The sequence below is a fragment of the Pelodiscus sinensis genome, chromosome 6 (genome assembly GCF_052426305.1).
Source record: "Pelodiscus sinensis isolate ZL-2025 chromosome 6, ASM5242630v1, whole genome shotgun sequence".
Taxonomy (NCBI): domain Eukaryota; kingdom Metazoa; phylum Chordata; order Testudines; family Trionychidae; genus Pelodiscus; species Pelodiscus sinensis.
In genome coordinates, this window is record NC_143057.1 from 82,420,425 (window position 1) to 82,446,210 (window position 25,786).

General features: G+C 44.0%; 1 protein-coding gene across 4 annotated transcripts in view; it reads right to left on the reverse strand.

The window, feature by feature from the left end:
* ZFYVE16 (zinc finger FYVE-type containing 16) overlaps window positions 1–25,786 on the reverse strand; it is an 87,948-nt gene that overhangs the window by 44,647 nt on the left and 17,515 nt on the right. For all 4 annotated transcript variants that reach the window (XM_006124320.5, XM_075932214.2, XM_025185282.3 and 1 more), the window contains 6 exons: window positions 24,577–24,685; window positions 22,087–24,341; window positions 8,900–8,996; window positions 8,107–8,280; window positions 7,258–7,400; window positions 1,266–1,662 (listed from right to left, as the gene is read on the reverse strand). In XM_006124320.5, the coding sequence (XP_006124382.3) occupies window positions 1,266–1,662; window positions 7,258–7,400; window positions 8,107–8,280; window positions 8,900–8,996; window positions 22,087–24,341; window positions 24,577–24,646 (3,136 nt within the window). In that variant the 5' untranslated portion in view covers window positions 24,647–24,685. The remainder of the gene's footprint in view (window positions 1–1,265; window positions 1,663–7,257; window positions 7,401–8,106; window positions 8,281–8,899; window positions 8,997–22,086; window positions 24,342–24,576; window positions 24,686–25,786) is intronic.

Consider the following 25,786-nt stretch of genomic DNA (forward strand, 5'->3'; position numbering starts at 1 on the left):
CAGACCAGTCAGTTTAACTTCTGTGCCAGGGAAGATAATGGAATAAGAAATTCATCTGCAAATATCTGGAAGAAGAAAAAATTTACTCATCTTACGCAGTAACCATGGTTCTTCGAGACGGGTGTCCCTGTGGGTGCTCCACTTGGGTCTCGGTGCGTCCTTGTGCCACTGAGCCGAGATTTTTGCATAGCAGTGCTTCCCACACCACGCATTTGCAGTTGCCATCTCACGCTGTTTATGTCTGTTAAGTATGCACACAATGCAAGCCTCCCTCTGTTCCTTTTCTACTGGAAATCCGATAAAAGGACTCCAAGTAGAGGAGAGGAAGAGAGGATAGTGGAGCACCCACAGGAATACACATCTTGAAGAACCATTGTTACTGCACAGGGTGAGTAACTTCTCCCTCGAGTGGTGTCCCTCTGGGTGCTCCACTCAGGTGACTTAGCCTCACTGCCGTACACGGTGATAAGCATTGGAGTCATTTGTGTGTAGAAGAATGGACAGCATCTGCTGGAGTGGTAGTAGGTGTGGGTCCTTTCTGTAGAGCATAATGTTGTGTGAAAGTATGATAGGAAGACCATGTGGCTGCTCTACAAATTCCCGCTAGTGGCACATGATGTAGGAAAGCAGTTTATGTGGCTATCGCACGTGTGGAGTGTGCTCTAAAGATCTGTAGTGGTTCTTTTCCATGAAGCTGATAGGACATGTATATGCAACTCGCAATACACTTGGAAATCCATTGTGCAAAGACAGCTGTTCCCTTGTGGGGACCAGACCAAAAGATGAAGAATCTGTCTGATTTCTTGGACTCATGGACTTCCTGGTCCTCTCTAAATACAAGGCTATGGCTCACCTGGCATCTAGTGTGTGCAAAATTGATTCTCTCAGAAAGGCATGAGGTTTAGGAAAGCACATGGGTAAATACATGGGTTTATTCAGATGGAAGTCCGATATAACTTTAGGGAGAAACCTGTGATGATGTCCGAGCATGACCCTATCCTTAGTAAAGGTAATGTATGGTAGCCATGAGGGCTGCAATTTCACCCACTTGTTTACAGATGTTATTGCCACTACAAAAGCCACTTTCAAGGATAGGTATTGTGGTGGGATAGTGGCTAATGGTTCAAAGAGTGGCCCTAGTGAGTGTGTCAAGTACGAGGTTTAGTTCTCAAGGTCTCTTCCAGTTCTAGTATTCTTTGATTCTATGATATATTTTTAGAAAGCTTGCATACAACAAATACCAATATCCCAAGCCCAAATTTTACCTTTTCCTTTTTCTCCAGTTGCAAGTAAGAGAGGTGGCAGTCCATCACCATCAGGAATAAGGCTGAATTCTTTGCTAACACAGTTTTCAATACCACACAACATTCTGTAGTCTGAAGGACTAACAGGAGAATCATGAATAGCTTGGTCCACTATGCCAAGGCTAGGAGATTTCTCAACTTTTGTAAACTGTTTTGCAGCAGCAGTTGGATTTGCAGCAGCAGTTGGAATTGCAGAGTCAGGACTATGCAACATCTCAGTTTGCCCTGTAGTGGGCAACTGGTCATCATCCAGAGCAACATATAAGGAACAGTGGAATTTCTCAGTTCCTGCAGTAACTGAAGTTTCATCCTTTGTTTTTAAATCAGTCACACAAATGTCATCTACAGGACCTGCAACCTATGAGAAACAAAATAGATTGATAATTAGATTTGTTATTTACTGTCCCCCAGGCAACACTAGTAGTCTCCTGTTTTAGTGTTTCAAATGCAAAAGCAGCCAAAGGGGCTACACAGTAGGGATGTTAAAACATGTTTAATCAAGAAAACATGTAACTACTGAAAATATCAGCTGTACATAGTTACACACAGAAACAGTATCAGAGGCAGCAGCATCAGGGGAGGGGAAAAGGGGGCAAGGGAGACAGCTCCCTGGGAGCTGGTGTGTGCCAGGAGCCTGCATGTAACTGTGTACATGGTTACATTTTCATATCCCTATTATACATCCCTACTATGGAGAATCTCAGGGAATATTTCCCTAAAATAGAAAGTAAGACATCTCTGAAAATCACAGTACTTTTGCATCTTTAACACATATTAGTCTCTATTATGGAACAGACAAATATCTGAGTGTAAAATAATTGGCATATTTAGTCTGCCATTTTCTTGTATTATAGTAATTCATATTAAAAATGGAGCAGCCACCATTTTAGAGTATGACACAGGTCACTGTGCAGCATTGTGAGTAAAACTAGATCTTGCAAAGCTCCTGAGTACTGGAATGTGCCATAATTTGGACCTGGAGTTCCAAAACTTCAGGCAGTTTTTATGTTTATACAATTTACTAATAGCAGCTTACTTCAGCAATTAATAGTATTGCTCACTTCTGCTTTAGGGTTATATATATGTTGACACCCCTCCCCCCCCAAGTCAATTATGTAAACCAGTCAACGTGGGGAGATACAGGTTGAATCTCCCAAATCCGGGACTCTCTGGTTGGCAAAATCCATGCTCTGGCAGGGCTAGGGATGTTGCTGGACCAAAGAGCCCTGTGCAACGCAGGGGTTGGGAATCCCTGGCTAAGCCAGATGGCACTTGGGGAGTCCCTGGCCTGGCCTGGAACCCCCAGCAATAACAGGCCTGGAATCCCCAGCAATAACAGAGCTAGGCGGTGGCCTGGGAGCTCCCACCCAGCCCGGGGAACCCCTGACTGCAGCTGGGCAGCCCTGGCCAGGAACCCCGGGAAACCCCTGTGGCAGCTGAGCTGGGATGACCGGGTAGCCTCCATCAGGAAACCCCCAGCAGTAGTGGGGCTGGCGGAGGCGGGTGGTTAGAAATCCCCAGCAGTGCAGTGGCTGGGCAACCCCAGCTGAGGAACCCCTGGAGGCAGCAGGGCCAGCAGCAGGAACCCCAGAGAACACCCTGTGGCAGCATGACCAGCAGCAGCCAAGCACTGGGAACCCTGAGGCAACGGACAGGCAGCAAGGTGGGAAACCGTGGAGAGCCAGCTTTAGTGGGGCAAGCAGCAGGGCAGGGAGCCCCAGCAAGAGGAGCCCAAAAGCGGGGCAGCCAACAGGGGAGCACTGACCTCCCCTGGTCTGGCAAACTCCCTGGTCCAAGACAGCTCAAGTCCTAAGGGTGCTGGACCAGGGAGGTCCAACTTGTATGAAGCATTACAAAAAGGATATCAGTTTTTTTCAAATGACTGAAGTAAAGCTAAAATCCCATGACATCACCATGACATCAGCCCAGATCCATTTCCCTTCTCCCTTCTTTTTTCCATTTTATCAGTGCAGCTCTCCTGCAATTGGCAGTTTCCTTATATGCACTATATACATCCTCTTAAAGTTTCAAAGGAGACACAGTATACTGCATACTCTTATTCACGTGGTTTCTGTTGAAAGGTGGTCTCATCTACTACTTCAACCTAAAAACTGATTAGCTACCCAAAACCCTCATCAGAAAGCAGGATAAATAAAAAAGACCCTTTTTAAATAAATTAGATATTTATTTTAACCTGCATTTTTATTATTTCTTGTTAAAAATAAACCTGTTTAAAATTAGAGTGGAATAAAAATGTGTTTAAACTTCAACTTATCATAATCTCAAACAAGAAATAAATATGTTGAATTCATGAGCCTCTACCAATAACTTTGAGTTCAAGGCTGCTTTTCTATATACAGAAAGCAGAGGAAAATTAACTTTTGAGGCCAAACTTTATAAAGATGGCACAGTAAGTCATATATACCTTAAGAGCTTGATCTTTTGGGGATCCAGGGCTGTGCTAATGGATACAAGAGACGAACAAAGACATCACAAATGCTGGAATCCAATTTCTGGCTCCAGGAATTATCATCATGTATCTCATCAGGATCACCACTGAACCTACCTGTCTAGTCTCATACTCTATTTTATCATTTCACTACCTGAGTTCTGACTGGTTCAGGTTTTCAAATTCTGAATATTTATAATTCCACCCAGACTCAAGCTCAGAGGTGGGCAATAATTTCAGAAATTTTTCAAGTGGTCCTGGGCCGCCCCGGAAGGGACGGGGCCTCGGGTGAAAGGGGCAAGGCCAGGACACTTAAGTGCTTCCCCACCTACAGACCCTAATTGATCTGGGGATAGGGCGCATGCAAAGTCTTTGCCCCATCTCAGAGAACTGCCAGCTGTTACGAACAGCTGGCAGTTCCCTCTCAGTACCCTTACCCCTGCCAGTGTGAGGAGACTTCACATGCTCTCCCCTTGCTGCCCCCAGGCTCCACAGCAGCTGGCGGTTTGACTTAAAGTGCTGAGCCCCTTGCAAGGCAAGAGCAGATTTCACAGGCTTCCCCCACCCCCAAGCCCTGACTGGCCTGGGGGCAGGGGAGCGCGTGCAAAGTCTTCTCCCACCCTGCCCCTGTCCTGCAAGGAATGTGCAGCACTTAGAAGCACCATGCCCCTTGCAAGGCGGAAGAAGACTACGTGCTCCCTCTCCACCCCCAAGTCAATCAGGAACTCTTCCCACCCTGCCATGAGCATGCAGTCCTTGCAAGGAAGGGGCAGGGCGGGAGGAGACTTTACACACTCCCCCCGTTCCCAGGCCCTGGTAAATGGAGGAAAAACAGTCATAGCTGAAGAGAAATTTAGATCTCTCTGGATAATAAGAAACATCTGTCAAATGTAAACAGTGCAACAAAGATGCAAGGCTTGGTTTTCAGAAAGAAACACTATGAATTTGAAGAGGACAACACGTACATGTCTGAATGGCATCTTTGGAACTGGTTAGTCAACTTTTTCTGTACCATTCTGACGGACTCCCTGCAATGTCTTAATATGCTAGTAAATGGAAATTTTAATTATGGGTGGATTACTTAATTTCAAAGCATGTTCATAATACAGTTGTCTTCGTTTGTTATGGGAGTATTTTTTTATTTAATTTTTACTATTACTACTGGACTACTGAATTACTTTTATTGCTCAATATAATCAAACATTCTAGGTGAAGACTTCCTGTTAAAAAGTAACATTTGTATATAAAGATGGATATAGATGACATATTTAAACATCCATCATCTGTAAAATCTGCTGGTGTCACCAGTAGGGCTGCAACTAAGTGTATGTCAGGCAGTAAACTACCTCTTAATAAAAGATTCTTTATCAACAACCGTGGATGAGGTCATTATCAGAACCAGCAAATTCCAGCAAGGATCCATAGATTAAAAAGCTATTTGGTTCATTTATGCAACACATTCCCTTTTCATCTTGTTCAAAAGAAGAACGTCATTGACACAGTTCAGTCATTACAGCCAGACTACACTCCACCCAACAGAGCACACATTGCTGGGATGTGGTATATGAGAAGGAAATCGAACAATGTGGCAAAAACTGATGGAAAATTCATTAATCTGAGTCTTGATAAATAGAACAATATACACAATGATCCAGTAATATCTTACAGAAAGAATTGATTTATCAGAAAATCCCTATATAGCAGACTACTTAAAAGTAGCAGTAAAAGCCATAAACTAGCTACAAATATAAGTGTGAAGAGTGTAGCTTTGTCAGACAATGCTTCAAATATAGCAGAGATGAGAGGAAATCTAGAAGATAATAAAGGAAAACTGAAACATATATGGGAGTTAAGCTAGCTAACACATCTTTTAGACAGATTTAAGTACAACTTCAGGAATAAATAAAAGTGTTCACATTGCAAAAGCCTTCTGTAAACAATCCACTCTGCTTAAACAGTACTGAGTAGAGCTGAAGAATCCAGACTATTTCTCCCAACATGTTAATGGAATTTAGTGGTTGACTATTTTCAGCTATTAATCAAGAACTAGATGTTTCTGATAAAAATCGTGAAGGAATTTGTGACAAAAACAGATGGAACAAAAGCAATTAACTACTAACTAAAGCAAAATGTAGACAATATGCTGAATATGCTAAACCCACATCCATAGCCTTGGACAATTGGCAGAAAGATTGCTACTGTATTACTGATGCTGCTAACATTTTCAAAGACTTCAAAGAGACATTGCAGAAAAAAATACCGAATGACAAAGTTAAATTTCTGCAAGTAAAGAAATGGATGATCAAACATTTACTCCGTCTCATTTTCTTGCCAATATTTTCAACACAAACTCCTACAGTAGATGCCTAACTCCCAAGAAAAGGAGACACTGCTATGGCATGGACATCAAATAATCATCCACCAATTATGATAACCATGAGAAGTTTCAGGGCTGGAGGAGAATCAGGTTTGCTGACATGACATGTTGCTGGGTTTTTTTTTTTTTTAAACTCACACCATTGAACTGACAGAAGTCATCGAGCACTTGGAAACAGTTTGCTTAAATGCTAAATAAACTTTTTTGTTTTGACATCAGAAGACAAATATATTTTTATTTGGACTAATTCGAAATTGAGAAATCTACTGGGAATGGAAGAAGCAGGAAAACTCATCTCAATTATGAAGAAAAATTAAGAAAAAGGGGATGAGAGTTACTAGTTTTAAAAGTCTGAAAAACAACTACTGTATAAAGCAGGAGACTGCTGTCTCATTTTTAAGAGACTTCGGTGAATGGGAATTTAAGCTTCAGTGAGTCACTTTCACTTACTGATATATATAACGTTTTTCGAAAGCTAACCTGAAATAACCTGTTTAATCCACTGACTACAATTAATCACTATTCCTTTATTAAATCATTTAATTTTAAATATGAAACCTGTTTTGACATAAGTTTATTAAACAAAACAACCTTAATGTTTTGGATATATAAGTTTTATACGTTGTTTTGTTTTGAATTTAATTCCATTTACCATCCTAATTACAGCTTGACACAAATAATGAGCAAAAAGTTATTTATATAGGCAATATATGATTAAACATATTTTAACACACTAAACATGTATAATTAAAAATAACTGAAAACATTAAACTAGATAATTACTTAAATAAATGTATATAGTTACAGCATACCCACTAAGGCAGCAAAAAAGAGGTATCAAATCTAGTGCAACTAAATAAAATATACTGAATTTATAACAATTCTAATGGCTCTATCAGCCAGTGACTGTGCACCTTTCTTTACAGAACTCAAGTACAAGGAAAACATTTATTAAATTTGATTATTTAAATCAATTCAACCACCCAGAAAGAAGTCAAAGCCACATAACACTGCAGTTATGAGGGTGTCATTTTAAATAGGCAAACAAAGTTGTTTGAAGACAATCAACTTTTTATTGGTGAAAAATCATGCATCAGTGTATACTTTTGAGAACATAACATATGCACCTCTGGTAAGTCAGGGCTTTCTGGACTCAAATCTAGTGAAGACCTCTTGACTCCAGATGATAGTTTTGTTGTGTCTGCAACTTCACCATTAGGCAAAATACCATCTGCAAACCAGACTCTCCTCTGTTCTCTGGGGCACAGCCCTAAAAAAATGGGTTAAAAAAATAACACTAATTTGGTATTTACCACAGTTTTCCAGCAGCAAAAAGGGACATATAAGGTTTCTGGCTTTTTCCCCCCCCCCAAATTAAGTTATTACATTAAGCATGTTGGATTTAGCATGAACCACAATGATAGTTCAGAGATTTTTTTTTTTTTTTGAGGGCAAATGATGCTTTTTTCTGCATATATTTCTCCACATCATAGGATTGTTCTAATTTAGAAGTAGAAAACATTATTGGTCCTTAACAGCCACCGTACACACAAAACTGTTGTTCTCGCCAATCAGAGCATCGAGACAACAGGCCCTCGTGCTATACCTTGGGCACAGTAAGAGACAGTCCCTATAGTGAAAAGCTTACTATCAAATAGACAAGATAAAGGCAGTATTACTCCCTTGCTATTTTACAAATGAAGAATGAAGACAAGGAGATGGTACGACTCTCCCAAACTCACACAAGGATCCTGAGTCCATGGCAGAGCTCAGAAATGAATGTAAGTTCCCCTGAATCCTAGTCCAGTATCTTAATCATTATAGTATCTTTGTTCTCAACCCACAGTGTTCTTTGATCAACTGATTAAAGAAACCAAACTATTCTGCAAAATCATCTATGTATGTGCTGAAAGAGTACAAGCTAAATAGCTTAGAAACAGATAATAGATAGCAACCCATAAAATTACTTAACTTACCATCAACACCTGGTTGTTTCAGGACAGAGATAGGTAACAAAACAGAAGATGGAGAATTAGGGGTGCCAAGTGTCTGCGCTTCCTGCAAAGGTGGAACAGTAGAACAACATTCAAAGGAGATACTGGAATTAGGGATAGGACCAGTTGGACTCATCATCCTTTCAAATGCCTGTGCTAAAAGGAAAAAAATGCACTTAAGTTTTGAAGATCCTGCCATTTATTAAATATTTACAGCTGCCTCAAATTGTACATTAAATATTCCTGTCTGCTATTCGTCTTCAAAATGTAGACATGGACACTCATTGTACAGCCTGTTGTTTCAGCAATTACCATACAAACCATGCAATTCCTGTAACCACAACTGACTCACAACAGTAATCAAACGGAAAAGGATATTCACAGAGATAGTGAGGAAAAAAAAAGTTACTTTAAGTATGATTTAAAGAGTAATGATTTCCCAAACGAACGACATGCAGTAGTTTTTCAACTTAGACTCCACACTAGCCAACCAAATAGCAGCTCTCTAGCCTCATCAGAACTCCCATGCCTTTCCATCACGTGTACTCATAATTACTATGGCGGAGGATGAAGGAGGAAGATTGAAGTCACTGAGATGTATTAGCTAGGCAAAATTTAAATCAACATTCCAGTCATTGTCTTAGAAAGGAAAAGCTTCCTCCTGAGTGCACAGATTCATTCTTCTGTCCTAAAATAACAATTCTGATTAATTCCCCCCCCCAATTGATGGAAGTAGTAACTAAAAGTATATAAAACCACAATCACAACTTTTTACCTTTATTAATAGATGTGTAACAGTCAATACAGACTCTTGCTTCCTTTTCAGCATACTGCAGCTTGCACTTCCGATTGCAACAGACACCACAGAACACCTGAGTCAGAACAAAATTGATTTTAAACAGTTATGTGGAGATGACAGTGCCACCTATAGTTAACGCTGCCTGACACTTTTCATCATCAGACTGTTTTTAGTTACTTATATCATTACCATGCTAACATTTTTCATGCTAGGTATCTGCTTCATGCTGAAAATTTTACATTTCAGGAAAAAAAATGGTGCAGACCAGTGTTCGCTGAGCACTTGGGCAGACACCCAGGAGAGATTTAAATGTTTCCAGCTGTTTAGCAGAGCACCCACAGCCAGTAGTACGTGTTTCTACTGATGGTGCACATTTGCACCTCCCTCTGTGCACATAAAATGTATTTCACACATGGACAGAAAGAACTAGAAGGAATATTGGTATAAAGAGCTCAAAATGTGGTTGGGGGTATTTTGCCCTTTTCCCTAAATACATACTTACAACCACTTCTCAATGAGAAACCATACTTAGTCATGCTTTGAAACAGGAAATTTGAAATTCTTTTTTTTGGGGGGGGGGCATTGCCTTTATGCCCAGGATGCACTTTTTACTGTTCCTATGAAACACCACCTAAACATTTGGCCAAGTTATAAATCTTTGAGAAAAATATTTTAGGTCTCATTAATATGGTCATTTCTTAAATGGAAAAAAATGTTTTTACTAAAAATGCATAAGAAACCAAAAAGTATAGAATGAGAAAAGATGTGTTTGACTTCAATATAACTTCTGAGCAGACAAGGCTGATATATAGAACTTTAGAGAAGTTAATGGTAAGCCCCAAGACTTTAAGACAGCAGGGTTTCCAGCCTTCCACTGAATAAAACTTTTATTCAGTGGCCTAGATAGTAAACTCACCTGCATTTCTTTTTTCTTTATTGGGGGGGGGGGGAAGAAAAGGGGTGTCATACTTTAGACTGGAGGCCTCTTGGATTGGAATAAGGATGGTGTGAACCTTCAGAGAACAACTCCATTGTCCAGAAAATTATGCTCCATACCCGCCAAAGGTTAAGTCCTACTTCCACCCTAGGTTGTGTGGCAGAATCCTTCCCCTTAATCATGGGACAAGCAGTAAGTAAGGATATTCCCTGACTACCAGTAGAAGACCTGTATACTGGTACTGTCAAGGTTCAATGTTGGCTCTGTTGAGCCTCATCTTTAAGATTCTGGGCATCAAGAGAATGGAACTGAAAGTATATTGATGATAGCTCTAATCCACAAGAAATACATCTGAGAGCTTTTGCCTGTGTGCTCTTGTCTGGTGCTCTGTCCCAACTCTAAGGTCTCTGAGTGATCCCATTTACAAAATATTGCAATGTCCTCCACTCATTTCAAGGGTCATTTGTGTTGATGCTTAATCCTGAAACCTCTTAGTGAGCTAATAGGCTTTCACATTTTCTTACTGGGCGAGTCAAACAACTTTGGGCAGATTTGGTTCTGAATATACTAAACCTAAAGTTTTCTTGTATCTGAAGATAGGAGATGGAAAATGTGCTCCTCCCTGCTTGCTGATTTAATGCATGACCATGCTGCTGTCAAGCACCTGTACTATACATAGCTGTAGGAATGAGCAAAAGACTTTCACAGCTCATTACACTGCCTTGAGCGCCAGCACAATGATACGATGTCTGGACTCCAGCTGTTCCTTAGATCATATATTTGATACACAACCCAGCCAACACTGGATGCATCTAAGGCAATGATGCTAGCAGGTGAAGGGAAAACAAAAGGTCCCCCACCCTGAAAATTGTGTCTGTTTTCCTCATAATTCAACTCTTGGAGCACAGGAGAAGGGATGGTCAATTTCATCTATACATTTACTGTGTCATTATCTACCACCCAGGGTCAGATAACCAAAGATCATGGTATAGGTTGATGAGGAAACAGGCCCACTAATCAATGGAACTGCTTGGTTTGTACCAGTTTTTGCCTGGGACTGTCAAGGATGAAATTGTTGCTCACCTTGTGCAGTAACATCCGTTCTTCGAGATATGTGTCCCCGTGGGTGCTCCACTACAGGTGTCGGGCTCGTCCCGGCGCCGCAAACTGGAAAGTTTTTGCTAGCAGTAGCCCCCTCCGGAAGACCGCGCATGTGCAGAGCGTCCCGCGGTGTTCGCGCCTTTTCTGTGTCGCGCGGTCCGACCCACCAGTTCCTCCTAGCCGGAACATCTGAAAGATACAAAACAGAGCTCCGAAGCAGGGAGGAGGGCGGGTCGTGGAGCACCCACGGGGACACACATTTCGAAGAACGGATGTTACTGCACAAGGTGAGTAACAATTTCTTCTTCTTCGAGTGACGTCCCCGTGGGTGCTCCACTACAGGTGAGTATGAAGCAGTCATCTAACCGCTAGTCGTGCTTCGGAAGTACTTGTGCACAGAAGAAAGAACTGCTTGAGCGACGGCTATGTCTGCTGCTTTGAGACGGTCAAGGGCATAATGTCGAGCAAACGTGGATGAAGACGACCATGTAGCTGCACGGCATATGTCCCGTAGCGGTACGTTCTTCATGAAAGCCGTGGAGGCGGCCATACTCCTAGTTGAATGTGCTGTTGGTGGACAGGGTAGAGACCTGCCCCTGAGGGTGTAGCAACGAGTGATACAGTTAACGATGTGCCGAAATACATTGTGACGACAGTTGATGACCTTTAGAACGATTCGCCAGTGACAACAGTAATCGTGGGGACTTCCGGAAGGGACGCGTTCTGTCTAAATAGAATGCCAACGCCCTTCTGAAGTCTAATGTGTGCCAGCGGGCTTCCTCAGGTGTAGCATGTGGCTTGGGGTAGAAAGTAGGAAAGACTATAGGCTCATTGACGTGAAATGACGAATTAACCTTTGACAGGAAAGCTGGATGACATCTCAGTGAGACTCCCTGCTGAGTGAATACTGTGTAGGGAGGATCGGCAGAGAGTGCCGCGAGCTCGGAGACTCGTCGAGCCGAGGCGATCGCAAGGAGAAAGGTAACTTTAATTGTGAGGGTCTGTAAATCACAAGTTGCAAGTGGTTCAAATGGTGGGTAGGTAAGAGTGTCCAGGACGAGGGTAAGGTCCCATGGTTGTGAGATAGGTCTATGCGGTGGGTAGAGATTCGAAATACCCTTGAGGAACTTCTTCGTGAGTGGATGAGAGAAGACGGAAAAACCCTCTATTGGAGCGTGAAAGGCCGAAATTGCTGCCAAGTGTACTCTTAGGGAAGCAGCAGCCAAGCCTTGCGAATGTAAATGAAGTACATAGTCTAGGATGCACTGAATATGTGCTTTGAGAGGATCGATGGTCTGTGATTGGCACCACGCGAAGAAGCGACGCCACTTGTAGAGGTAAGATCATTGAGTGCTGTGGCGTCTGCTCTGTACTAGTACGTCCCTGACTGCTTGGGAGCAAGTTAGCTCTAGGCCTTGGAGCCAGTTAGGAGCCAAGCCGTCAGGTGCAAACGGTCGATGTCCAGATGGAGAAGATGGCCGTTTTTCTGCGAGATCAAGTTGCTGATCCGTGGAAGTCGTCGAGGTCTGGACACCGACATCTGCATGAGTTGCGTGATCCATGTCTGGCGAGGCCAGAAGGGGGCCACCAGGATTACTGTCGCTGAGTCGGATAGTATCTTCTCTGTTACTCGGGGTATCAGTGGAATTGGGGGAAAGGCGTATAAGAGATGGTATGTTCCCCACCTGAGCAGGAAGGCATCCCCCATCGATTGGGTGCCTATGCCCGCTCTTGAGCAGTAAGCGCGACATTTCTTGTTGTCGCGAGTAGCAAAGAGGTCGATCTCTGGGTAGCCCCATAGCTGGAACAGATTGCGAGCTACGGAGTGAAGGAGTTCCCATTCGTGTTGGGAATGGAAGGATCTGCTGAGTGCATCCGCAATTGTATTGGTTTTGCCGGGGAGATAGGAGGCTGTGAGTGTGACATTGTGATGAATTGCCCAGTTCCAAAGGCGCACTGATTCCGCACACAGGGTCCTGGACCTGGCTCCGCCCTGTCGATTGATGTAGTATACAGTGCATATGTTGTCCATAAGGACCTGTAGAGTGGTTCCCTGTATTTGGTGGACGAAGTGGCGACAAGCGTTGAAAACTGCCCTGAGTTCCAGGAAGTTTATGTGAAGTAGGGATTCTTGGTGGGACCATAATCCTTGGACTCAATATGCAGCATATGTGCCCCCCAGCCTACGAGGGACGCATCCGTGGTAAGTTGAATTGACGGGGATTGGATCCGGAAGGGAACACCCGCCAGAGTATTGGCCGGTTGGAGCCACCATGCGAGCGATTCCTTGACACGGCAGGGACAGGTGTGAGACTGTTGATATTGGTAATGCCCGGTTTGTAGGCTACAAGGAACCAATGTTGTAGACAATCGCATGCAGAGGCGAGCGTAGGTTATGACATACATGGTGGAGGCCATGTGGCCTAACAGCTTCAGGCAGGTAAAGTATGAGACTGTCGGGGCCGTAAGCAAGATGCTTGATAGGTCCCGTATGGAGTCGGCTCTGTCTGTAGGTAGGTACGCCATAGCGGTGGTAGAGTCTAGTTTGGCTCCAATAAAAACGATGGACTGGGCAGGAATCAGAGTAGATTTTGGAAGATTGATAATTAGTCCAAGAGTCTCGAAGATACCATTTGTAGTGGTAACTGCAGTCTCGGCCTCTTGTCTCGAAGGGGCCGTGAGGAGGTAGTCGTCGAGATAAGGAAAGATGGTGATGCGGCTCGACGGAGGTACGCAGCTACGACTGCCATGGTCTTTGAAAACACTCTTGGGGCTGCGGATAGGCCAAAGGGGAGCACCGTGTATTGGTAATGATCGTCTCCCACGGTAAAGCGTAGAAATCTCCTGTGAGCTGGATGGATGGCAATATGGAAGTATGCGTCCTGTAAATCGAGGGACACGAACCAATCCCCTCTGTGTAGTGTTGGGATGATGGAACCCAGAGTAACCATCTTGAATCTGTGTCTTCGCAGGTGGCGGTTGAGGCCGCGAAGATTTAGGATCGGTCTCCATCCCCCCGACTTCTTCTCGGTGAGAAAGTACCGGGAATAGAACCCTCTGCCTCGGAACTCGGGAGGAACTATTTCCACCGCACCCATGGTAAGCAGGTGCATGACCTCCTGACGTAACAGGGATTCGTCAGAGGGGTCCCTGAAAAGGGACAGGGATGGGGGGTTGGTGGGAGGTAAAGTGGAGAACGGAATGGTGAGCCCAGAGGTTACGATCTCCCTGACCCAACGGTCCGTGGTGATGGCGAACCAACGAAGGGAGTAAGGGTTCAGACGGCGGTGGAAGAGCTTGGTTACTCGTGTTGGGGATTCCAGTAAGGGGATGGTACGCAGACCCTCGACAAGTCCGTCAAACCTGCTGCCGAGGTTGCTGCTGGTTGTGATTTTTGTTAGGCTGCTGGCGGCGGCGTTGGGGGCGCTGCCTTTGTTTATGTTGGTCGTAAGGTCTAAAGCTTTGGTTGGAATAAAAAGAAGAAGTAGAAGGGGGAGGCCTTTGTCTGTTATACGGCCACGCTCTCCTGCGCCTGAAAGGCGGAGTGTACATCCCGAGAATTCTTAACGTGGTTCGGGAGTCTTTTCCGGAGTGAAACAGTTGATCCGTGTTTTGGGCAAACAGGGACGCTCGGTCGAACGGAAGGTCTTCCACCTTAGGCTGTAGATCTTTTGGCACAGAAGCCAGGTGGAGCCAAGAGTCACGTCGCATGACAATCGATGTCGCCGTAGTGCGAGAAGCTGAGTCGGCAATATCCAGAGATATCTGGAGTGCATTACAGGCCACTGTGTAACCCTCCTGCACGATGGATTTCAGTACGTCCCTTTTGGAATGAGGAAGATGTTGTATCAACGGCACCAACTTCGAGTAGTTATCGAAGTCATGGTTAGCAAGATGGGCGGAGTAGTTTGCCATCCTTAATGTGGCTGTTGCCGACGAATATACCTTCCTGCCAAGCAAGTCCAGACGCTTGGCTTCTTTGTCCGCGGTGGAATTTCTCGCTTGTGCGGACCTTGCCTTTTGTTGCGCTGCGTCGACAACGATGGAATTTGGTACGGGGTGAGTAAAAAGAAATTCTACGTCTTTGGCATCAATAAAGTATTTTCTGTCTGTGCGTTTATTGGTAGGGGGCATAGATGCCGGGGTTTGCCAGATGTCATTAGCTACTTCCAGGATAGCGGCATCGAAAGGGAGAGCTAGTTTAAATTTGCTGGACTGCTGTAAGTTTCTAAGGAGGGCATGGTGTTTTGGTGGTGCCCCAGAGGTGCCTAAGTTTTGTGAATGCGCTACCCATTTGAAAAGTTCATGAAATTGCTTGTAGTCATCCGCAAGAGGAGGTTCGTCGTTAAAAACCGCGTTGTCCGGGGAAGAAGAAGCGGCATCTGTCGGAGAGGCCACGGGCTGGTGCTCTGCCACCGGCGACTGAGTGGTATCGTCATGCGGGGCAGAGGTTGTTGACGCATCCCCGGTAGGTGTTGGTGGGCGTTGAGCCGGCGGAAGAGAGTCCTGGGTAGTCGGCCGTGGCGAATATAATTGTTGCCGGTCTTGGGACAAGGTTGAGCGCCTTGTGACTGAACGTGAATGATCAGAATGAGGCGAGGTGTGCATACGATGGCGAGAACCACGGTGTGAATACTGCGGAGAGTAAGAAGCGGCGCTCCTGTGGCGATAGTAACGGGAGCGAGGAGGAGATCGCGGGGATCGTGAGCAGTATGAGTAACGATACGGAGATCTCGAGTAGTATGTGCGGTGATAGTGAGGCGGTGTAATGGATCGCCTTGGGGATCTGTAATAGCGATGTGTAGGGGAATAATCATAATAGTGGTCCCGCCGTCTTTGAAGTGGTGAAAGCGATGGTCCAGGAGAGAAGGTCACCCTATCTGAACCTGGAGAAGGTGTGCGAGGATGGTGGGTCTTCCTTCGCGCCTTAGTCGGCACCGCCGTGGATGGTAGAGCCTGGGGGACTGGGCTACCCGGAATGGAGGCAACTGAGGCAACTTCAGAGACTTCTCCCAGAAGGTGTGGTGACCGAGGCACCGAAGATGGAGATGGTGGGGCCGTGTCACTCCCAGAGACATGGGGTTGTAGGGCCTTAAGGGCCAGTGCTGAGACCACACACGGAGCCGGCTCAGCCGCGCACAATGGTTGGTCGGTGCGGGTTGGTGCAGACGTGCCCCGAGTGTGTGGGATAGCTGCATCACTAGGTCTTGAGTGGGATGACCTAGGTGCCGAGTGTTTCCTCGGTGCCGTATCCGGTGCCTTAGGTGGTTGCGGCTTGGTCTTCGGTGCCTGCTTAGGCTTCGGTGCCGGGTCGACTCCCGGTGCCGGCTTGGCCTGGGAGCGATCATGAGGCAACAGTGCCGAGTGCCTCGGTGCCGAGGACCGCACCGTATCTGGCTGCGGTGCCGCTCGGAGACTCGGTGCTGCCGATGATGGTGCCGATTCCGGGCGGCCTGGCGGGACCGATATCACTGAGAGCGCGGGACTCGGCGCTGATGTGCTGCGGGCTTTCGATAATTTGTCGGCTCCCTGTGTGGGAGGGTGGCCCGACGAGCCTCGTGCGTCTGTTGCACTTAGGCTCTTGGACGGAGCGGAGCCTCTTCCGTCCTTAGACTTATGCGCACCCGGATCCTCTCGTTCTGTTGCTGACGGAGGCTGGAGAGCCTTATTGAAAAGCAGCATTTTCAGGCGCATTTCTCTGTCGCGCCTTGTGCGTGTGGTTAACTTGGCACAGTGACCACATTTCTGGGGGATGTGGCCTTCTCCTAGGCAGCGAATGCAACGGGAGTGGCCATCAGAGACAGGCATGGCTTCTCCACACGAAGCACATTTCTTAAATCCCGGAGAGCCGGGCATGTCTGCTGAGGAGGTCTCCGGGAACAGACCAACTTGAGGGCTCGCCGGAGCGTCCCTCAGGGTTTATAACGGGAGAGGAAAATTTTTTTTTTTTAAACTATCAACTACTAACTAACTAATCTAAAAGAATAACTGACTAACACTAAGTAGGAAGGGGCTAACTGGGAAAGAATATAGAAATACAAGAATAACAATTTCTCCTCAGGAGAGGAGCGTGTTCCAAATCCGTCTGCGGCCGTGGACGGTTAGGAGGAACTGGCGGGTCGGACCGCGTGACGCAGAAAAGGCGCGAACGCCGCGGGACGCTCTGAACATGCGCGGTCCTCCGGAGGGGGCTACTGCTAGCAAAATCTTTCCGGTTTGCGGCGCCGGGACGAGCCCGACACCTGTAGTGGAGCACCCACGGGGACATCACTCGAAGAAGAACTTGAATGTTCTATGTTCTTTTATTCGTCTGTGATACATCTGGTCTTCTCTTAGGGTACGTCTAGACTACATGTCTCTGTCGCCAGAGGCATGTAGATTAGGCTACCAGACACAGTAAAATGAAGCAGCGATTTAAATAATCGCCACTTCATTTAAATTTACATGGCTGCCGCGCTGAGCCGACAAACAGCTGATCAGCTGTTTGTCGGCTCAGCGTGATAGTCTGGACGCGCGGGTGGCGACATAAGAGGTATTTGTCGACCATCGTGCTGAGCCATGTAAATTTAAATGAAGAGGCGATTATTTAAATCGCCGCTTCATTTTACTGTGTCTGGTAGCCTAATCTACATGCCTCTGGCGAAAGAGGCACGTAGTCTAGACGTACCCTTAGAGACAGGGGATTAAAAGGAATAAGCCAGATATCCTTGGCTGGACTGAAAATCAGAGCAAGCTTCTCCCTGGTCTTCATCTGCAACATGTCCAATAAGGTATCAGATGTCTCTGATGAAACTGTGCAATTTGAGTGTATTTGCCTACCTCCAAGAGTTTCTGAAATGATCAGTTTATCAGGAGGGGAAAACAGATGATGCACCAATCTGTATGTTCCACTAAAGGAGTCTCATCCCATTCATCAGATATAGGCAGCTACCCCTGCAGTTGTGAGGAGTCCAGAGTCAGCAAGAAAGAGTGAATCAGGGCCAGGTGAATAGGCAGCTTAGAGATGAGCAGTGCCAAAGGAGGAATGGTATAGGTGTCAGCGCACAGGTCAGTGCCAGATGTGGTCTTGTTGACTCCAAAGTCCTATACTTCAGGCCACATGAGGAACTCAAGAGGGCCCTGAATGAAATGTTTCCACGATGTCTGAAGCAAGAGCAGATATGCAGAATATCAAGGTCAAAGCAGGGTACCCTAAAGGTTCATTTCCAGAAAGATTCAAAGTCTCTGAGATGGTTCCAGATCAAGACCAGAGAATTTGGTACAAGAACAGAATCAGTCAGCAGAAAAGCATGCGGTAGGTGTAAGAAGGTCTAGTAGTCTCAGTGGTGTTCCCTCACTCAGGCCCAAAGAGATTAAAGGGGTTTTCAGAATCCAAATCAATGAGGGCGTCCAAGCTGGTTGAGGACCATATGCTGGCTCCAGAGGAACTCACGAGATGACAGCTGTGCCATTTGAGACTTCAAGGCTTGTGTGTTCCAGGAAATACAAAGAATAGCACTTGTACTCTCCTGTGTTTACCCTGTTGTCCTGGTCTCCTCCTTTTAATCCTAATGGGAATCTACATACACTCACTATGCCAAGACAGAAGTGTCAGTACTGGAGGAAAGGTGTGGTAACGGGGCCAAGGGAAATCATGTCAGAAGTGAGCACCAAGATGGCTGCTTCCAACAGCATCACATCAATATACATTTTGTAGCACTTATAAGGCTCCAAGCCCAATATAGAACCAATAAAGGCCCTGAAGATTCCTGGAACAAGTCAGACTATGTACAGATTTCCTCCACACCTCTTAATTACAACAAATAGGTAAGTTAGACTGAAGGAAAACCTAGCCTGACTATATGGGAGCAGATTCCATTCATTTTCTGCAATAACAGTGAAGCAACTGCATTTACACCCTTATAAAAAGGGCTATGACATCTCCCCAGATTTCCTTTTTTAAAAAAAGCTCCACAAATTACACACAAAAAGAGGGGGGGGGGGGAGAGAAATAAGTTTGTGAAGTCTAGTACTCAAAAGTTTGGCAATATCAGAATTAATGTTACCTATAAACTCATATATTCACCCTGCAAGTATGCATTATGATACAAATCTCCATTACATACTATTTTTTTCTATAGACTCCTACTGTAGCCAGGCACAGAGTAGATCAGCTCTGAGGATGAAACAGGATGGCATAACAAAGGACATGTGTGTAAGGCTTCTGTCTCATTTAATGAGGAAGTTAGAAGGTATGTGATGAATATGGCTGGGGACAGCAGGAAAAGAAAAGATGGTCCCATGGTAACAGCAGTTCAATGTGCCTCTGAAGAACCAAGTTCTCTCTCTGCCTGACACTGAGCCTCCATATGATTCTGGACTACTTGCTTAAATCCCACAGGTAGTCATTAACAATATGTTTCTCATTTTCTGGAGGTTTGATCATTTTCTGAAGCACCTGTTGTGGTATATGCAGAAGTGCTGAGCATTCAGCTCTAACTAAAATCAGTGCAGATGTGCTTTGGCCATGTGAAATGATAAAAATAAATTTACTTCAAGTACTTTGAAGAAAATCAGGTATTAGGCATCTCGAATTGAGCACCCAAAATTAGTTTACACTCTTGACCTTAATGCCTGGGCCACAGCTTCCTGTGTGTAAAATGGGAATAATACTATCACTTCACAGGAGTAATATAACAGTAAAATGTATTCCTATTTATGAAGCACTCACCCTCTATAGTGATGGAGTGGCACAGAAAAGCCTATGGAGAAATTAATTATGTATTCAGACCAGGCTTTAAATGATGTGCAATAAATAAAGTATAGGGCCACCCACTGAACCAAGATAAAATAAAATATTCAATAGCAGCTTGCTGCTTAGTAAGTGAATGCTATTCATTTTTTATACTGAATGAGGCAGGGGATCCCTGATATAAAATATGTAATCATATAATTAAAAATGATTTTAAAGTATATGCACTAAGGCTCCAATTAATGTGACACAGGCTTAGACTAAGCTCTTTGTGGCACGGATCTTTTGTTCTATGTTGGTCCATCACCTAGCACAGTGAGATACTCATTCAAGATGAGGGGTACCAGGTGTTAGGATAATATCCTGAATTCTAGCATCTCAACTTTGGAGTGCTTGACTCTGCAATCTTAATAATCTTTTAACTCAATGATTTTGCATAATATATTAGCTCCAAAGCACATTACTCACATACAGTGGAAAATAGCAGCTGAAAATAGCAAACCTTATTCCTTACGCCAACCACTTCACAGATTACCACGATTAAGAGTAATTCTGAGTTGTCTCCACATAGCCCTGAGTTTCATATATTTCATTAAGATGTAATAGTTTTGAAAAATCTTTAACATCATTTAGAAGGTAAAGAAAAAGTTGGTATACCAAAAGAAAAAAAATCTTAATAATCAGCTTAAGTTGACAAATAATAGGTCACAGGCAAGGTCCCCTTTAATATGAGCAGTTTGGCATCTGCCCAGGAGAAATACAAATGCCACCCATCAGATTAGCAGAGGGCCTACAGCCTCCCCCTAGGAATGTTAAATTTAGTTGATTAAACTTATTGACTAGTCAATGGATTTTCCATCGCCTTGTCGGTAAGCGAGGAGCCACAGTGGGGTTAGCTCCCAGCCTTGAGCTAACCGTGTTGTGGCTCTGTCTTTTGGATGTATTAAGAGCTGACAGACTCTTTATCCATTTAAAAAACTAAAGCACAGGAGGAGGGATCCAGCACGAGCCGGGACAGCTGATTCCCAGTTCTTGCAAGGTCCCCCCGCTGCATACCAGCCTTTTAAATGGATTAAGAGCCTGTCCCCTTTTAAAATACATTTTAAAAGGTTAATGCGCATCAGGGTGGACCCTGCACAAGTCTGTCGGCTCTTCATACCTTTAAAAAGCAGAGGCGCATCTGGGATGAGGCACGAGCTGGGAATCAGCCAGTCTCCACTAACCCCCCTGCGTCCTCTGCCCCTAAGGAGACAGTGCTGGGGGGAACTGGCTTTTAAGCAGACTCCCCCCAGCACCAGCTCCTGCTCCCCCCATTGCTGCCTCTGACAGAAGTAAGGATGTTAAATAGCGATTAATTTACTAGTCGAGTAGCCAATGGAATATCCATTGACTAGTCGATAGGCACTTCTGCATTGCTCCTTTGAAATGTACAAAAGGCCCAGTGGGGGGGTCTTGTGCATTTCAAAGTTGGAACTCTGCATGCAGCCTGGGAGCAGAAGGAAGTCCTGATGACTCTGGGTTCCACATGGGTGCTGCCACTTTGAAATGCACAAGATGAAGTGCACTACCGCTTTGAAATGCTGCACCTATGAGGCTCCCCAGCTGATCCAGGTTCTGTGGAAATAATGAGTGGAGACCATGGTCAGCTGAGGAGTCCCCAGCTGACTTCAGGTTCTGCGGAAATGCCGCGCAGAGCCCAGGGTCAGCTATGTGGTGCTACCCCTTTGAAACGCCGCCATGGCACTACACTGAGCCTGTACTCTGGGTAGTGCTGCTGCTTTGAAGGCCCCTATCTCTGCCTTCCCCGCATTTGCTGCCTCTAGCAGAGGGGAGGGAGGGGCAAGTGACTAGTCAAGGAACAAGTCAACTATCAAATGAGCTTTTGCTCATTTCTATTAGTGGTGCACATCTGCACATGCCTCAGTGCACATAACATTTATTCCACCCTTAGATGGAAAAATTAGATGGAACACTGGTCATAGGGTAAGATTTTTACCCCTCAGTTCTATTTTCACAGTAAAATCTTATATCTCTGCTTAATACTTCATATTTTACAATCTGTAACTCGTTATAAAATATAGTATTAAATTTAATTTAAAAAAGTTTACTAATGACAGGTTGATATAGCCTAAAAAACAAATAGCACTAATTATAAGGCAAAGTCAAAATATTAAAAGAAGGAAACTAAGTCAGAATGGTCTTATGATTCCATACAGTGGTTTTCATCTTTTTTTCCATTTGCAGATCCCTAAATAATTCTGAATGGAGATACAGACCTCTTTGGAAATCTTAAGACAGTCAGACCCAGGGGTCCACAGACACAGGCTAAATACCCCTGCTGTAACAATACATGGTAAAAAATTGAATAATACAAAGCATTTTTTCATAACTTACTTTCCCACATGCACGACAGTGGTGTCTTCTTTTTGTAAATGTGAACTTGACTTGGCAGTTCATGCAGTTGGGTGCCTTTGAATCGGGAACCCAGGCTGGTTGTTTTTGTCCCAGAACTAGAGGAACTTTAACAGGTTCTACATTTGCATGCACACAACTTCCTCCTGCTTCCAAACTGTTTTCTGTATCAGACTGATTACAATTGGAGCTTATGTCAGTACTAATTTTGGTTTCACACAAAGGGGCCTTTATGGGTGTGGTATTCACTTCCTGGAATTCAGTGCTAGGCATATTTGTCTTGCTGATCTCTCTCTCAGGTATATTTCTTTGAGGAAGATTAAGCAATTGTTTAGGTCTAGCACCTCCAATATGTACATTCTGATGACTAAGAGCAGACACAGGTATTTCAATACTAGTCTCAGTTATATGGCTAGAGACCTCTTGCTGAATAGGATATGTACTTTTTTCTGGTGGCGTCTCTAATTTATAGTCAATATCAGCTACCCTGCAAGTACTATTAATCTCGTCTCTCCGATCTCTGATCTCCAGTTTTGCTTTTGTTTGTGATTCATTGACCTTTTTGAAATCCAGCTTATTTACATTTACTAAGTTCACTTGATTTGTATCAGTCTGCGGCAATTCATCCATTTCTTCTCCAAATGGCTTTGAATTATTGGGCTGAAGACACTGTCCAGATAAGAAAGCATCAAGCTCTGCATCACTAATTAGACTTTTAGTGAAGTCTTCCTCAAAAGTTAAGTCAGCTAAAGCTGGACAAGTAATACTTTCATCATGAATGTCAACTGGCTGAAAACCATCACTGCACAGTTCAATTTTAGATTCTGGAACAGGGCCATCAGCACCTGTGTGTATTTGGGGAGAATCATCTTTATTAATTTCATCAGATTCCCCCTTCTCTCCCTCTAAAGTTATAATTTCTTCCACAAAGCACTGATTGATTTGTTTTAGGTATTCTTCCGGTTCAGAAGCTTTCATCTTTCCAAAGGATTCCATACTAGGGAATCCATGCTTAGATTTTCCTGCATGCATAGTCACAGTATCACTGATGACATCTGCTATTTCGTTGTGAGGTATATGACCAATTTTGTCTTCTGTTACAACTACTGGACCACATATGGATACAGGAAGTGGAAGACACGACAATGAGGTTTGAACATCTTCAGCAGTTACATATGAAGTTGAAACATTGTGCAATATTTCATTGGTATGAAGGGCTGGATTGCACAAGTTTTGTTCTGTATTTTTTATATTATCTAATACTATCCTATCCTCTATTTGAGATGTAAAGTCTGGTGAAATGCATTTTCCAGATAATTTTAAACTGATTTTGTTTAACTCAGAACTCTTTGGCAGATCAGAAAGCAAGGATTCCCCATTACCTTCATCTTTTGAATCTACATTTTCAACAACACTCTCTTCAGGTGCCTCTTGACTTATCATACCACAAGGACTTTCATCTTTCAATGATTCACAAGGCAGCTTTTCAAATGTTAGGTCATCTTTGGAAATAACTGTATTTGAAGTCTGTGATTTTACAAAGGCAGATGTAGCATTAAGGCCTGTAATTTGTTCCACCTGATCAAATACTCTATTATCCTTTAAAGTTTCTGTCTTATTTTGACCATCACATGAATCGGAGAGCTTTGTTTTACTCCAATTATGTGTTTTAAAATCTAATTGGCTTAACTCTTTTGTTGGCAGATGTCCTGCATCTTGTAGTGCTGAGTCCCCACCATTCTGTTGCTCTGTGTTTGAAACACTGTTGAAACCCATTGAAGAACTACAAACTGTACCTGGTACTAAAGATAAATCAAAGCCAACCAAAGAGTTCTCATTGCACTGGAAGTCATCTGGCTGCAGCTTCTGAATATCTTCATGACTACTTGTTGCAAGGATCGAATTACCTGTGTCACTGATGAGATCACATATGGGTATACTACACCTCCCCAGGCTCAAAGGTTGAATTTCATTTGAGACCCCACCATCCACAGTAGACAGAAGATCGAGTCCAGTAACATTTTTCTCATTTTGTGCTGCGGAACTCAGTTCAAAGTTTGCTATATTTGTTGTAGCTTGACTGTCTAGAGAGAGTTCTTGTAACGTATTACAACTGCTAACATATTCTTGCACTTTGGAAACTAGGGATACAGGTTGTAAATGATCCAATTCTGAAGAGAATGAATGCTGTATTGACTCGCACTGGTCTGCAGCTGTTCTGTAGCAGTCAAGTTCATCTATTTGAAAACAGAAGGAGATCAAAAACAAAACTTATAAAACAGGTTCCTCCTACTGCCCTCCCACCTAGCAAAAGTTTTATTTAAAACAAAAGCCAGCACCACTTATAAACAACAGACCAAAGTATTTTCACTTCCTCTTGTTCTTAATGATTTACATTTTTTTTAAATGAGGAAAACAAAACACACACACAACCAAAAAAAAAAAAAAGTGTACCACGAAGATCTAACTAACCTGTATTTTGCTCAAATTCATCAAGTAGTTTGTCCAGGTCACAGACTGCTGCTTTAAAATAATTATCCATTCTAGTTATGGCTCTAGTGAAACGTTAGCCCTCTTGGACCTATAAAGAAGAATGTGCTGTTTTATTTAATTGAAGGACCAGGTGGCAAACTGTTTACACAATTACCATATAATAATCTTTTGAGAATTAAAATGGTTTATATTTTACAATGAAATATTTCCTTGAAAATTTTAGAATAACTTCTTCTCTTGTCCCCACATACAGAGTCCAAGATTATAAATACTGCATTGTAAAATCCCTGATGTTCAATATGCTCGCAAGAATCTTCACAAAGATAGAAAAAACAAAGGGATTTAAATGGTCTTCCCAAACAATCATTTGAGTATCAGAGGGGTAGCCGTGTTAGTCTGAATCTGCAAAAGCGGCAAGGAGTCCTGTGGCACCTCAACCTCCTTGATTGGATCCACCTCGTCATCTCCAGCCTGATTCCGGCCTGCACATTTATACCTGCCTCCGGAAATTTCCACTACATGCATCTGACGAAGTGGGTCTTTGCCCACGAAAGCTTATGCTCCAACTCTTCAGTTAGTCTATAAGGTGCCACAGGACTCCTCGCCGCTTTTGAATCATTTGAAGGCATTTACTGTAATGTAAAAGTTAAATAGTTTCAAAAAGATTAAGGCAGGAATGAACAATTAAGAACAGACACCACTTGATCATTTAATCCAGTGGTCTCCAACCTTTCTAACCACAAGATCACTTTTTCAATTTAAGTGCAATGTAAGATCTATCCTTGTCCCACTTCCTTCCCACCCCTTCTGATGCCCTGCCACTGCTCCACCCCTTCTCCGAAGCCTCACCCTGTTCACTCCATCCTCTTTCCTCCCCCAGCCTCATTCACTTTCACCAGGCTGGGGTAGGGGTTTGGAGTGCAGGCTCTGGTCTTGGACCAAAGGGTTCAGAGTGTGGGTGGGGCTCCAGGTGAAGGATTGGGTTCTAGGAGGGGTTTCAGGGTGCAAGCTCTGGGTAGGAGTTTGGGTATGGGGGGGGACTCACGTCTGAGGCAGGAGGTTGAGTGTAGGACGAGGTTCAGGGCTGGGACAGGGGTTGAGGAAGCATAGACTGCTTCTGCATGGTGAAGCAGTGGAGTTAAGTCAGGCTTACTCCTGCCCTGGCCCTGTACTACTCCTGAAAGCAGCT